At 40.7% G+C, this 13,377-nt stretch overlaps 2 protein-coding genes and 1 long non-coding RNA gene across 13 annotated transcripts in view; 1 reads left to right on the forward strand and 2 right to left on the reverse strand.

The window, feature by feature from the left end:
* Nucleotides 1–1,892: 1,892 nt before the first annotated feature.
* LOC135420893 (uncharacterized) lies at nucleotides 1,893–8,351 on the reverse strand. Of its 2 annotated transcripts, XR_010433768.1 has the most exons (3): nucleotides 8,284–8,351; nucleotides 7,414–7,574; nucleotides 1,893–7,057 (listed from the first exon to the last, which is right to left on the reverse strand). It is a non-coding gene; the product is annotated as an uncharacterized LOC135420893 (long non-coding RNA). The 2 variants fall into 2 exon arrangements; XR_010433767.1 differs by lacking the exon at nucleotides 8,284–8,351 and having other exon boundaries at nucleotides 7,414–8,236.
* SEC61G (SEC61 translocon subunit gamma) lies at nucleotides 8,326–11,608 on the forward strand. Of its 3 annotated transcripts, none has more exons than XM_064668816.1 (4): nucleotides 8,326–8,427; nucleotides 9,176–9,275; nucleotides 10,467–10,569; nucleotides 11,414–11,528. In XM_064668816.1, exons 2-4 carry the CDS (start codon nucleotides 9,182–9,184, stop codon nucleotides 11,421–11,423), a joined length of 207 nt encoding a protein of 68 aa, XP_064524886.1. In that variant the 5' UTR covers nucleotides 8,326–8,427; nucleotides 9,176–9,181; the 3' UTR covers nucleotides 11,424–11,528. The 3 variants fall into 3 exon arrangements, with proteins under 3 accessions (XP_064524886.1, XP_064524892.1, XP_064524881.1); XM_064668822.1 differs by lacking the exon at nucleotides 8,326–8,427 and adding an exon at nucleotides 8,954–9,083 and having other exon boundaries at nucleotides 11,414–11,608; XM_064668811.1 differs by lacking the exon at nucleotides 8,326–8,427 and having other exon boundaries at nucleotides 9,158–9,275; nucleotides 11,414–11,608.
* A 1,234-nt stretch (nucleotides 11,609–12,842) lies between these two features.
* TPK1 (thiamin pyrophosphokinase 1) overlaps nucleotides 12,843–13,377 on the reverse strand; it is a 298,387-nt gene continuing 297,852 nt past the window's right edge. For 7 of the 8 annotated variants that reach the window (XM_064668750.1, XM_064668803.1, XM_064668777.1 and 4 more), the window contains one exon: nucleotides 12,843–13,125. In XM_064668750.1, the coding sequence (XP_064524820.1) occupies nucleotides 13,007–13,125 (119 nt within the window). In that variant the 3' untranslated portion in view covers nucleotides 12,843–13,006. Of the gene's footprint in view, nucleotides 13,126–13,271; nucleotides 13,315–13,377 lie in introns of all 8 variants that reach the window. The other variant, XM_064668769.1, reaches the window with a different exon arrangement.

Here is a 13,377-nt window from a genome sequence, read left to right on the forward strand (position 1 = left end):
CTTTACTGAAATAGACAATGATGAGAACTTTTCCAAGTGTGCAGCCCTCTACACACCCCCAAATGCATGGGCTGGTGCCAGAGAAGCCTTTCACAGAATAGAAGCACTAGTTAACTTTCTATTCTGAAGCACACACCCCACCGCCAAAACTTGGAGATAACAAAAGACTGCACCTACAAAACTTCCACAGAACCACAGTTTTAGCTTGGCACAGGCAACCTATCAGTGGAATCAAGGAAGTCACCATTGCTAGATGACCTTTAAAAAGTAACATCTTGTAAACTTCAAATTTACAGAGAAATGTCCTGAGAGAAACAGAGCTACAGATGGCTTTCTACCCTGAGGACCCCTTTGCAGAAGCAAAACTTGAAAGTGCACAGGAGCTGACAAAGTTGAATTTTAAAACCAATACTAGCTGTGGATAGCAGGGTAGCATTTCCTCCTAAGGTTTGGGACTAAGGAAAAGCATAAAAAATCTTCCATTCCATGGACTGTTTCAAGACCTTGAGTGGGATATTTAATGATGGTGCTAAGATTTCAAGCAGTTCCAAGAAAGCTCAGGAGTCCAAGGATGGACAAGTAAAGATCACCCTGCTAAAAAACCTGCGGGAATAATTAAGAGCCAGAGAAGACTGAAGAACCTCTACATTCAAGCCCTGGGAGCTCTCAGAGAAGAAAGAAAAAAGGTTCCAAGAAACTAAGAGAGGTGCAACACCATTCCTCTCTGTTTCAGCTGCCTGGTTGGTGGGTGCACTTTCAAGTCTAAAGGACTGGCCCTGTTATTGCAGCCAGCAAAGGCCACCTGGCTCAGTGCTTGTGCACAGGTATCCCTATAGTAAAACAGTACATATAGACAAAGCACTTAAAGCAGAATTATGAATGTTTAAAAAATGACATAAAGAAGACTCACTTCACAGAAAAGATGGGAGTTATGTATAAAACCTTTAATCTTATACTGTTGCAGTCTAAAAGGAAGCCCAGCCTAACTCATATTACAATTCGTCCGTGGTTATGTCTTAACATTATGTCTTAACAAGACATATGTCTTAACAAGTTGTAAGATTGGAACAAACTGGTGTTTGCCATTTACTTCCAGAATACATTGCTAGTCACGTGAAATCTGCAAGTGACTCCAGCTGTGGCTCTTCATTTCCTTTTGTAAGAGAGGACATGGACCCTACAACTGCTATAGGAGAGCCCATATTGCTCAAGTCCACTCAAGTTCTCAAGACCTATTCAAGTCTTGTCCATTTAGAACAACTTCATGGGATTATTTGTTTGATAATTCATCTCCACTGGCCCCCTGTCAGGTTCCAACCCCTGAGAAGTGAGGCATTCACTGCTCTAGAGTAAAAGACCAGAAAAAGGCATCTTGGACATTTTCCATGTAACATATTTTGCAAATACTTTAAAAATCAGAAGTCTTATTAGCATCACCCCTCTCAATCCATGACAAACTACACATCATCAGTAAGATTAGCACTAAAAAGTTGCTGATGCAATAAAAGACCCTAACTTATGTAATTGAAGCTGTGTATTTTAAAGGCCAGGGGTATCAATAATGCTGAACTGACAATAATAAAGATTTGTCAGCCTTTAAAAACCTTAAAAGTATGCAGCAGACAAGCCATAGATTTGTCAGCATTTCATACATAACAGCCTAACGATTAACTCACAATTAATTACATCATATTCAGTGGCCAGTATGTTTGTCAGGTTCATGTCTATAAACTATTTGTAGGAGTCCAAATGCACTGCAGCCCCAAAGGAATAACAAGAACCTCTTCAAATGTTCATATTAGCCCTTGTAAATACCAGAGACAAAGCTGGAATACTTCCCTCCAGGCATCTTTATCCTTCACCCAAGGTAGAACAGGCACCTGAAGATCCACCAGCTGAGCTATTAATTTATTTAGTTATTTACTACCCGGAGAGACAGTTTGATACAAATAAACCACACTATTGTCCCCTGAGACAAAGGATGCTTTGCTTTGCAATTTAATTGGCAAACGGGCTTAACACAGAAGTGCAGCAAGAAGTAGCATAAAACAAAAAACAAACAAACAAAAAGATTTCCTGTACTTTGACAACGTAACCAGTCCTTCTCTGCTTTACCTTGCATTTTCTCTGGCTCCTCAGCTCACACAAAATTTCATGCTTTCTCCCCCGTACCGACATTACATACCACACCTGAATGTTCCCTGGCTTCATTGCCGTAGGGAAACAGAGTAACACCTCCTTATCTCCCTCCTACAGATTGAGTGTCCTAAAAAAGGGGTTTTTTCCTAAGCACGTGACTTCTCAGAAGCTAATTAAGGGTAGTTAAAGCTATTATTTTACAGTGCAAATCAGGCTAAGGGTTGAGGGATGACATAGTCGGCTAAAGGAATGGTTGCAGAAAAGATGCTCATGAGTTAGGGTTGAACAGTTATGAGTATGCAGTGCTTGTGCCCGGCATGGGTAAAAACGTAAAGAGATTACTTATAGCTTCCTTAGCCCAGAAAGATCTCTCAGGTGATGTTTGTCAGCATAAGTTATATAACACGGATTACTATTATTTTACAGTGTTAGCTTCTTACATGTTTATTTTTATGCAAGAAGAGTGAAATATTAAATTCAAAAAAACCTCCAAAGACGAGGACACTATAGCCATGCAGTGATGAACTGCTTTTTCATCGTTCCTAAATATGTTGGTTGCTCTGCCACCTTGGCTTGAAGCAGACAGGAGCTGCATTCAATACACTTGTACAGATGCTTTGCTTGCACTTTTCACTGTTACTTCTGTATCCACTGTATGATTGAATCTCATGTATAATGTATCCATTGCATACTTTTGAAAGCCATTTTTAAATGTCTGAACACACAGACACAGAGCACCTGAAAAACATTTGTGCTGACATAAAATATTCTTCTGCTACAAAATGAAAATTGTCACTTCATTTTTAATCAAATTTTGTGCTCTGGAGAAAAAAAAAAATCAACTTAAATTTAAGAATATTTCCAATTTTAACTTGCCTTTTTTTTTTTTTTATCTGAAGTGGTAATTAGCATTTTCACAAAAAGCTTTTATTATGAAGGAGTCAGCAAATTGTTTATTATACACAAAAGTCTTCAGGTGAAAATTGCAAAGTTAGGGACAAGGCCTGTACCATCACCTGCTATTTACCAGGGGAAGCATTTTCTGGCCCATTATTTACCAAAGTTGTTTTTCTACATACTTTTGTTGCATATGCCCAGAAATGACGGGAGAATTATATTAACTGGCACAAAAAACTGCCCCAAAACAAACCAAGAACTTAAAAGGTGTGTACCTCAAAGAAAGAAACTACAGCCATCAGTTGTGCTAAAACAAAACAAACCATTACAAGCATTGCATCAGAGAAACTAGTAAGTATTTCATTTTTCTTTATCTCTCTGACCTGAAGAGCTGATGGAGGACCACTTATTCCTCTCTTAACTTTCCTGTATAGCTTTTGCTATCTAGAAACCTTATCTTCAGACCTTTTTTAGTCTGAAGTATCATTTAGCGATGCCATTTTAGTATACTGCCCTTGTTTCTCTCATTTCGCATCTATCATTACGCAGACACAAATCTCCCACGTGCTCTCTTTCAAATAAAATTGAACACAGCCTTTTTATAAAAGGTCATCTTTAAAATTATATACAATAAATCTAACGCTGGTAGAAATCTATTTTAACAGCACTTCTCTCTCATCCCCATATTTCATCTCCACTGAATATTAAGCAGCACAAATCAAAGGATAGAGTTTGTTGACTGCTTCTGACTAGCGACTTTCACAACCATGGCATTAAAGCCTGATGTAGCGGTATTTCTATAATTAATGAGGCTAACCCAAAGACACGGACCACAGGCACTTCATCATTTCCTTCTGAACCCCAAATCTGAGCTACCATTTCCTTCCTAACATTAATTCCTCATTTATGTTCTTACCCTGCATCTGTACAGCTACTGAAGAAGGAAATAATCTTTCTTCTCATCGTAAATCATGCAGATGTGCTTATCAAGTCCAAACAGAGTCTCTGGATCATTCAGGAGAATGAAGAACTCAAAATAATTTTTAAATGCCAAAAGAATATAGGTAGTCCAATGTTTTTTCAAGTTATAAATTAATCAAACACATTTATGAGAATGTAGAATTAAGAAATAAAAGGTCCCATATATCTTAGCAATTTCTAAAGACAGAATTTTATAGTTATTTAGTCATCCAACAACACCGATTGTCAGGCAATGGAGCATTAGCATAACTTCAGTGAACAGGGCTACTATGCTGCTGCTTTTGAAAATCTGATAAGGCATCTACTTGCAGCACTGTTCAACAAGGAGGTCCCCTAACACCTTTCCCACATCACTACTTTGCTTTCTCCTCTCTCTCTTCCTTCTCTGCATTGCTCCCTTGTTTGGGCTGGAAATCTCTGCTGTTGTGCCTTTGTTCTCAGCTACCTGTTTTCTCACCCAGAGAGCACACAGATGCCCACTCTCTGCAGTGGCCTATCTTCCTCGCATATGAAAGTCCACAAGTGGCCACCTTCCTAGTTTTCTTAGTCTTTTTCTTTGCTTTTGCTGTCTCTCAGGATAACCATTTCCCTCTCCAATTTGTGAAGGTAAGTCGGATTCTGTCCCTAAAGGCTACTCTTGCTCAAAACAGTCCATCCCTCCCAAAAACTCCACTGTGGAAGAAGCAGGTCTTTTGCCTTGCCTTCTGCAGTTCAAATGCCTCATGGCCTACCACAAGGCAGGCATTTAGAGATCCTGGGCACAGAACTGGCTGTGTCTCCTGCCCACCCACTTACCTCTCTGGCTCTTCCTGCAGGGGAGCAGCTCAGTTCCTGCTGTCCATCATGGGATGGGTTGGGATGTAAAGGAGATAGCTCAGTAAGACCTCATATCCAAAATCTATCACTTTTTGTGCAGGCACAGGAAACCTGTCAGGACCACTACAAGTACTTTTTTCTAAGATATGGGGAGTAATCCTTAAAACAAAAAAACTAGACTTCCTGATCTCTCTGCTCTGGCTTGCAGAGATAAGAGCACTGTCCCTGCCATGGAGGAGTGCTGAGGCCAGGCAGTACTAGCCTCATGCAGCCTGAGCAGGAGCAGACGCTTTGCTCTTTCTCTTTGGCTGGGGCTGGAGCATATTCAGGGTAGGGAAAATGGGGTTTCTACCTACAGGAAAACAGGGAAGCTTGGAGACCCATTCAGACAGAGCTATTTCTCTGTTCTACCCACACCCCTTGGGGATTGCATGTATGCCTAATATGCAGAGGCTGAGCTTCTTCTCATACTGAGGACTGTGTCTTTTCTCCTCTCTTCTCCATCTGATCCCCAAACTATGCTTGCTGCAGCTGCTGTCAGCTCTCTGGCTCCTGCCACCCCACCATGTCCTGCAGGCAGGCAGGTAGCAAGGAACGGGAGAAGCTGATCTCACTGTTCATGTGTAAGTGTCCAGATACAGGGGGATGGATATCATATCACAGTCTAATGTTCCCATAGTTAAAAGCAGATATTTATCTTTCATGCCCTTCAAAGGACAAACAAATTACAAAGCAAAACGTGTAAATATGCAAAATAAAACTATCATAAAACCAACTCTTTCATCCTTGGAGCACACATAGGATGAAAAGCCCCCTGGTGTGGCTCCAGTTTATGCAATATTCAGAAGCAAATAAGCATTAGCCCATTATTATACAGTATTACAATGTCTTTGGTTATGTACTGCTTAGATATTGCTGTAAATGCAGACTTGCAAAACTGCCATGAAAATTTACCTGTGCAAGCACACCACTTTCTTCCTCAACCTTGCAAGAACCATAAAGAAGTGGAAACAAAACACCCTAGTAACAGTCTAGCTTGCAGTGAAAGGAAAATACACATGTCTGGGAGAAGTAAACCTTTTCATATCTTTGATAAATGCACGTCTCTTTGTAAATATATATAGAAGGGTAACATAGTTGCCCTGAAGACCAAGTCTAAGTAACAAGTATTAGTTCAAAGACACTAAAAAGACGATGAAAGTTGGAAAATAGTTCAAGGATGACCAGCAAACATTATCTGTGCACAAACCAGGACTATGCCTCTTCCCTAAACTGCTGAGGTCCAAACTCACAGCTTGGCAGGAAGAGTTTGTGCTAGAGTGAAAGACAGCTGAGGCAGGACAACTGATACCTTCTCTACCCCACCGTAGCAAACCCATTGTACAAATTCATGACAAAGCCACATTGTTAAGTCAATCAAGATGCACTATGATTCTCCATAACATTTCTCCTCAGGAAAAACAACTTCAAATAGAAACTTCAGGGGAGGGGGAGAAAGCTTTATTTCAGCAAATGCTTTTAAAAATCAAAATCTAAACCAACCAGAAGTCTGTGTCATGAAGTGTTTCACACGTATTTCTTCTTGTTTCAGGTAAATTTTTTTTTCCCAATCAGCAGGAATCTAGTGCTGTGGTAACTATTCCACTCTGGGGATGGTTCACAGTAAGGCTCATCATGCAGCACAGCTGGAATTGTGAGTTTAGTCTGATCATAGAGATAAAAGCCTCAGGTATTTATCTATGACACTGAAGGGAAAAAACAAACAAGACAAAACCCACCAAAATCTTCCTCCACCCAACCTGATTCTCATGCAGAGGATCAGCAACCTACTCTGCCCCACTGCACACTGTGCACTATGATTACCAGGCCCTCAGCTGCTTTCCTTAGGGATCTTCCTCTCCCTGAGCGGTGACTGCCCATCCTTGCAGACTGCAAACTGGCCTCGAGAGCAAGAGACAAATTATACAAATATTTGCTGTGGGAAGCCTAACTGACTGTAATCTTTCAGTGCTGGTGTGCCAATGGAAAAGTTCCAGCAGAATTTGGCCACCAAAATTATGGTCCCATCTGAGGAATAGTGTTGCATGAAATCTCATTCAAAGCAAAATCCAATCCAAAGGCAGACTTTTGGAGAAAACTTGTAGAGGACCTCAAGCCAATAACCCTCCAAAGCCAAGTAGAGCGTTCATCTCTGAAGGAGATCAGTAATACTGAGGGACTTGCCCTGTGGACGGAGAAAAAGAAGGTGGCTGTCAAAAAATCCATGGAACAACCAACAACTCCCAGCTGTGATGTGATGGTACTTTATCTGTAATGAAAGCTGTCAGCAAAAAGTTAAGCCCAGAAAATATTTTGTGCGTGCTTATATGCAATAGGGAGTTGAGACCAGTAAAGCTGAGACCCTTTTCTGGCTGCAAATGCCCAACAGTCTGGCTGAATAATTAATAAGCTTTGGATACTCAATATAAAATCAAAGGTGGCAGCCAATTAGGAACAGAGTTCTAAACCAAAATCAATAACATCAAAAGCAAAATAAGGCTTTAAAGAAAAAAATCCATGTTATTTTTCTTCTTCCTTTACCTGATACAAGATGAAGTTTTCCTTTCAAAAACGGCAAGGAAGGGCTCACTTTAGGCAGTGACAGCCTCTTTTCCCCCCTCATGTAAGGAAGTGTTCTACACTACTTTGTGGCACTGAAATGTACAAAGCTTTCCTACCTTGTTTAAGAGCTGCACACTTCTCTACACACAAAAAAAAAAAAAAAAAGAAAAGAAAAGCCCAGGATTGTTTTCAAAGGTGATGAACTCCTGTAGTTTGCAGTGGCTTCAGCACTCCTACAAACCAATAGACTTCTGACTCCTGGGTAGTCACAGCCTGAACAAGTTTTTAATGGGTTTTTGTTGGTTTGTTGGGTTTGGTTGTTCTGGTTTTGTTTGTTTGTTTGTTTTTGTTTGGGTTTTTGTCGTTGTTTGGTTTTGGTTTTTCGCCATCCCTTCATCGCACAGCATTTGTTACAGGCATATTCATAGAATCAGTTAGGGTGGAAAATGCCTCTGAGATCATCAAGTCCAACCTATGATGGAATATATCCGTGTCAACTAGACCATGGCTCTGACTGCCACGTCCAGCCTTTCCTTAAACACCTCCAGGGATGGTGACTTGCAGCCCATTCCAATGTCTAACCACTCTTTCTATGAAGAAATCCCCCCCAATGCCCAACCTAAACGTTCCCTGGTGCAGCTTAAGACTACGTCCTCTCTCCTGTCTCTTGTTGCCTGGGAGAACAACATTGGTACTTTCTTCCCTTTATTTCCGGCTACGAGATTCTTGGATCCCAAGGCTACAACCGCACGGAAAGCAAATGTATCGTCAGACACCCTCAGAGGAGTCCCGGAAACCGGAAGAAAAGAAAAAACAAAACAAAACAAAAGAAAACAAAAAATGACCAACTCCGCACTCTCCAAATCCTCCCTTTTCCCCTCAAACCCCGCCCCCGCCCCCCGGAAGGGGCGGGGCCGCGCGCGCGGCGCGGTGACGTCACGGCCCCGCCTCCGCTGCTCTGTGCGACGTGTCCCTGGTGCGGCGGCGCGCGCGGTGAGGGAGAGGGGCTTCCAGGGGCATCCGGGGGGATCCCGGGGCGGGTCCCAGGGGTCCCCCCGCCCGGGGAGGCAGGCACGAGGGGTCGGGCAGCAGGGCCGCTGAGCCCCAGGAGGGCGCGGGGTCCGAGGCCGGAGGTGGCGGGGGAGCTGCGGCGGGCAGGGCCGGCCTCGGCCGCAGCGGGGGGGAGGGGAGGCGCTGGGAGAGGCGGGAGGGTCCGGCCTCTCATCGGGATATCAGGGGGTCCGTGCGAGTTAATGCCAGCGGACCCCCCAGGCTGGGGTCCTGCGCGGGGTGGCAGTGCTGGCACTTGTGTGCTGTGAGAACGGGACGCGGCCACAGCGTCCCCCCGGTGCAGCTTTGGGCTGGGGCGCTTCTCGAAACCGGTGACTTCTGCCTGTTCAGACATCTTCAGCAGTGTTTTCTGAAACGCGGCGTAGGACATAAGCTGAGAGGAAAATCTGATGGAGCTGTTGTTTTCTGTGCCGAAAGGCATAATTTTTCCTATTTTTTTTTTTCAGTCAGAAGTAGGCCCTCATGTTTGTTTATTGATACAGTCTCTTCATTTTCTGCAAAGTGGAAGTATCTTTTAAAGTCCACTTAGGTTGGACTATGAAATTTTAAGTTATCTTAAGTATTTACAAATTTTGTAGGTAACTGCTATTTCTGTAATTAAAAAAATCTGTTTTGCAATATATATATATATATGTGGAACCATCAATGCTAAATGCATTCACCTTTGCAGGTAATCATGGATCAGGTAATGCAATTTGTGGAACCCAGCCGTCAGTTTGTGAAAGACTCCATACGACTTGTTAAAAGATGCACCAAGCCTGACAGGAAAGGTAAAGCACACAATAAACCAGAACACAAACTTATATCTTACCACGTGTCTTTCCATATGTCACTTCTGCTGATTAATTTGCTGTGAATGTTTCTCATCTGCCAGTATGAGATTTAAACTTGAGCAGTTGTCTAAGTGGTAATGGATTTATGGTTCTGGATGTAATAAACTTGGATGTGTTCTTTTCTGGTACGTACGTAGGTGTGTGAGTGGAAGTAAAACTCACGTTATGAAACAGGCTAAGTAGCTGAAATTAGCCATTTCGAGACAGGCAAGCAATGCTTTTCATGTATTAAGTAAACTGATCTGAAAAGAACTTGTGTGCACTTTGAAGTGACAAATGAAGCAGTCAGATATGACTGATTGCAGTGAAATTGGGGGAAATTCTAGTGGAAAAGACTTTATTTTAGGAGACTTCAGTGGAGCCAGAACTGCTTTCTGTAGTGCCCATTCAGTGCTCCACAGTTGTCAGACACTGCCTGATTGGGATGGGAAGAATTTTGTTGCTGGGAGTATAGAAGAGAGGTTTTGGACTTTCTCAAAGGCCTTAGAGAGAAGCTGTAACTGTAACCAGAATGCAACTGGTCATTCTTACTGTTAATATTTACAATGCTTTATTTATGTTCTAAGAGTGAACAATTCTATGACTCTAAGTTTACTGGCATCTTTTGAGATCAGTAGGGAACTTCATTCATGGTCAGACTGGCAGGTTTGTTGACCTTCTTAGTCTACTTCATGGTTGCTGTCTTAAAATAATTGAAAATATCACAAGTACTCAATTTTTGTGGGGACTTAAGGTGCTGTCCTTCTGTGACAGACATTAATGGAGCTTTTATATTTTTGATACTGTATTGGGGATTATTTTCAGGGCTTGTAGGGTTGTAAAGGAAAGATAAAGGAAAAAATGTTCCATGAATTGTCATGGATTGTAGATATTTATGATTTTGCTACTTAAAGAAATTGTGATTGGCCATTGTTTGTGGAAAGCAGCACCTTCTCTCTTAAAATTATCATCTGTCTTCTGAAAAAGTGGATTTGTTTCTCGGGGTCACTGCAGTGACTATTTCCAGAACTATTTCCTGTGTTAACATTATTCTCTAAAGAGATACCTCTCCTGGGGTCACTGCAGTACACATCTATATGCCAATACATGAGACTTCCTAGACAATTTTTTTTGGTTTTGTTTTTGCAGAGTTCCAGAAGATTGCCATGGCAACAGCAATAGGCTTTGCAATAATGGGATTTATTGGTTTCTTTGTCAAATTGATCCATATCCCAATCAACAATATAATTGTGTAAGTAAATATGACCTTTAATTTCACTAAATTTTTACCTGTTCATTTTTAAACAGAGGATGTCAGTGAGCTCTACAGGATCCATGTTGCTTTAGTGTCTGCATTTCACATGTTAGTGTAATGTAAAAGGAGTTACTTGATTCAAAGAACTTAATCAGCAAGTAGATTGTTAATTTAGCATGCTGCAAAATATTAGATCTGTAGATCTTAATTTTTTTTCTGAGTATTCTGCTTCAAAACTGAACTTCAAATATTTTCATTTCCAGTTCCTCAGCGTGTGTTTGACCGTAGAACATTTAATTTATTTGGATCTTATACTCTCACAATTTGCAGTTTATAATTTGGGTATCCAAAGTAAACAGATGGATGGTAAGGTAGAGAAAACTGAGTGGGTGTCCTGCAGGATGACAGAGCACAGAACAAAATTGGTCTTGTTTCATTTACTCACTGCTAGATGTGTTTGAAACTTTGGTTTATGTGTAACTGCATTCTGTAAAATCCCTTTTGGAATGAATGTTGCAGCAGGAAAATCTTGACCCTTAAGTTGACTGGCACCATGGTACTGACCCATTAACACTACCAGTTAAAACTCCTCTTGTTATTCAGAGCTGATGTAATGCCCTTTCTAGCACTGGAAGAGGTTAAATACTGTTCTGTGACCATGATGTGTGGCTTGCTTATACGTGTAAGAGTGGTCCTGTAGGCAAGGAGAAGTGTTTGAAAATAGGAGATAAGCTGCAATGGTAGTAAAGGTTGTCCTAACAATGCAGTGGTGGGAGGATAAATTAGACTTCAGGTGGGATCACTTGATTAGTTGAAACTGATTACTTTGTTCTCTCAACAGAGGTGGCTGAATATTCATCATGAAGAAGAAGAAGAAGACAGTTGAGACACCTGCTGCAAAGATTTCACAGCTTTAATTTGTTTGATATTAAACAAGCTCAGTTTGGGTTTTCAAACACCGTTGTCACCTTATTTTTCTTTCAAAGTGTATGTGATCATACCTGTCTATATTACAGAATTTTTTTCTTTTTTAGTAGTAGTGCCTTTTGTTTGTTTTGTTACATCTTTTAACTGGTAGTAGAATCATTCAGGTGGGAAGGAAGCTTGGGAGGTCTCTAGTCCAATGTCCCGCTCCTCGCTGGGTCAGTGTTGCACTCTTGACAAGATTGCTTAAGCTTTGTCCAGTCATATATTGGAAGCCTCCAAGGATGACAACTGTATGACCTCTCTTCAGGAGCTGTTTACTAAGCAGTAAATTAAGCATAGGAACAGCATTGTTCCAGCAAAAGTAGACAGCAAGAAAACAACATTCCTGTATCCTTTCAGGTGGTAATTTAAAAGTCTTATCAACTGAAATTCTTGTCACTAATTTCTAGAATCACCATCATTATCACTAATTCCTTTCTGCATTTGGAAGTGCTGCTAGGTTATATTATGTACTTGACTGGAAAAATCCTCCATCAAATGAAGAACTTGCATGGCCAGTCCTTATTCTGATGGCATAATTAAAAAAGCCAAACTTAGTTGGTTACTGAGATGTACCATTTGAGCATAATTTAGTTGTCAGAGATGCTAAGCAGTCCTTCCGCAAATCTGCAACTTCCTCACAGTGTTGGATAGGATATACAACCATTTTGGATACTCTTCTGCACACAGAATTATAAAAGGCTCTGCATGTTGACCTGGAAGTCAACATTTTGATTTTAAGAACTAAGCCTGCAAAAACTCTAGTAGGTGCAATGCTATTCCTCCTCACATTGAGATTAAGAAATTTATTTCACTCCAGAAAGTTTACTGTAAGCATTTAGTATTTGCAGAAGTTAAAATGGTACTTCTATTACAGATTTTAAAAGCACTTAATACTTAGAAATTTGATATTGGTGTTACAGGAAAACTGAAGCTCTTTCAGTACACAAACTTGTTTCCTAAGTAGAAAAGTTCAACTATTATTCTTCTTGAGAAATCTTCACCAGCAGCTACATATGTTACAAACCAGGACAGAAAAATGAGATTAACTAATCCTAGTGCTATCACCTTGTAATACAGTTACACTGTGTGCAACTGGGTACTGTATTTTCTTTTGGCAAAAGGGGAAAAACAGTTCAGTATTGCAATAAAATACTTTGCAAAAGTAGTCTGGACTAACCAGATAAGCAGTAGCAGTTTCTTTACATTCATTTTTGTTTGTGACTGCACTGGGTGGCTGCTCATGTGTCTAATGGTTAGGTAGTGTGAGGTACCAGAATGAAGTACTCTATTACTGCAAGTAGTTTCGATTGGATCTCAAGTAACTTTTATTTCAGACTTGTTTTCCATTCGATACATAAAATCAGTGCCTGCTTATATTTTTTGGAACAGCTTTACTGTCTTAATTCAGTGAAATTTTGCAGTAATTGGAGTTGTGTTGGATCAGAAAAGGCAGCTGTAGCTGATCTTATCTTTTGATAGCCATTGTCCACAGCAAAGGTTTGTCTGTCTCCACAGTCACAATCCCAGAGCCATCATAGGTGTTGGAAGTACTGACGAGTGTTCCAAATTTCAGCACCTGGTTAGCTGTGAAAAAGAAATAAGAGACTTAGTGTTACTCTTCAACAATAAATGCACATCAGTGCATTTGTTTCAAAAGATGGCTGCTCCCACAAAGAACGAAAAAATTGCTGAATAAATCTAACCCAGATAAACATAATTAAAATACCTACGTTAAATGTTAATTAGAAGGCTTCAGTGAAGCTTTTTGATGACCTGTAGTGGGAATAAATTAATACTTAATCCCCAAATTAACATTTTGATTTTATAGCAGATTAT

This window comes from Pseudopipra pipra, chromosome 1 (genome assembly GCF_036250125.1).
Source record: "Pseudopipra pipra isolate bDixPip1 chromosome 1, bDixPip1.hap1, whole genome shotgun sequence".
Lineage (NCBI taxonomy): Eukaryota > Metazoa > Chordata > Aves > Passeriformes > Pipridae > Pseudopipra > Pseudopipra pipra.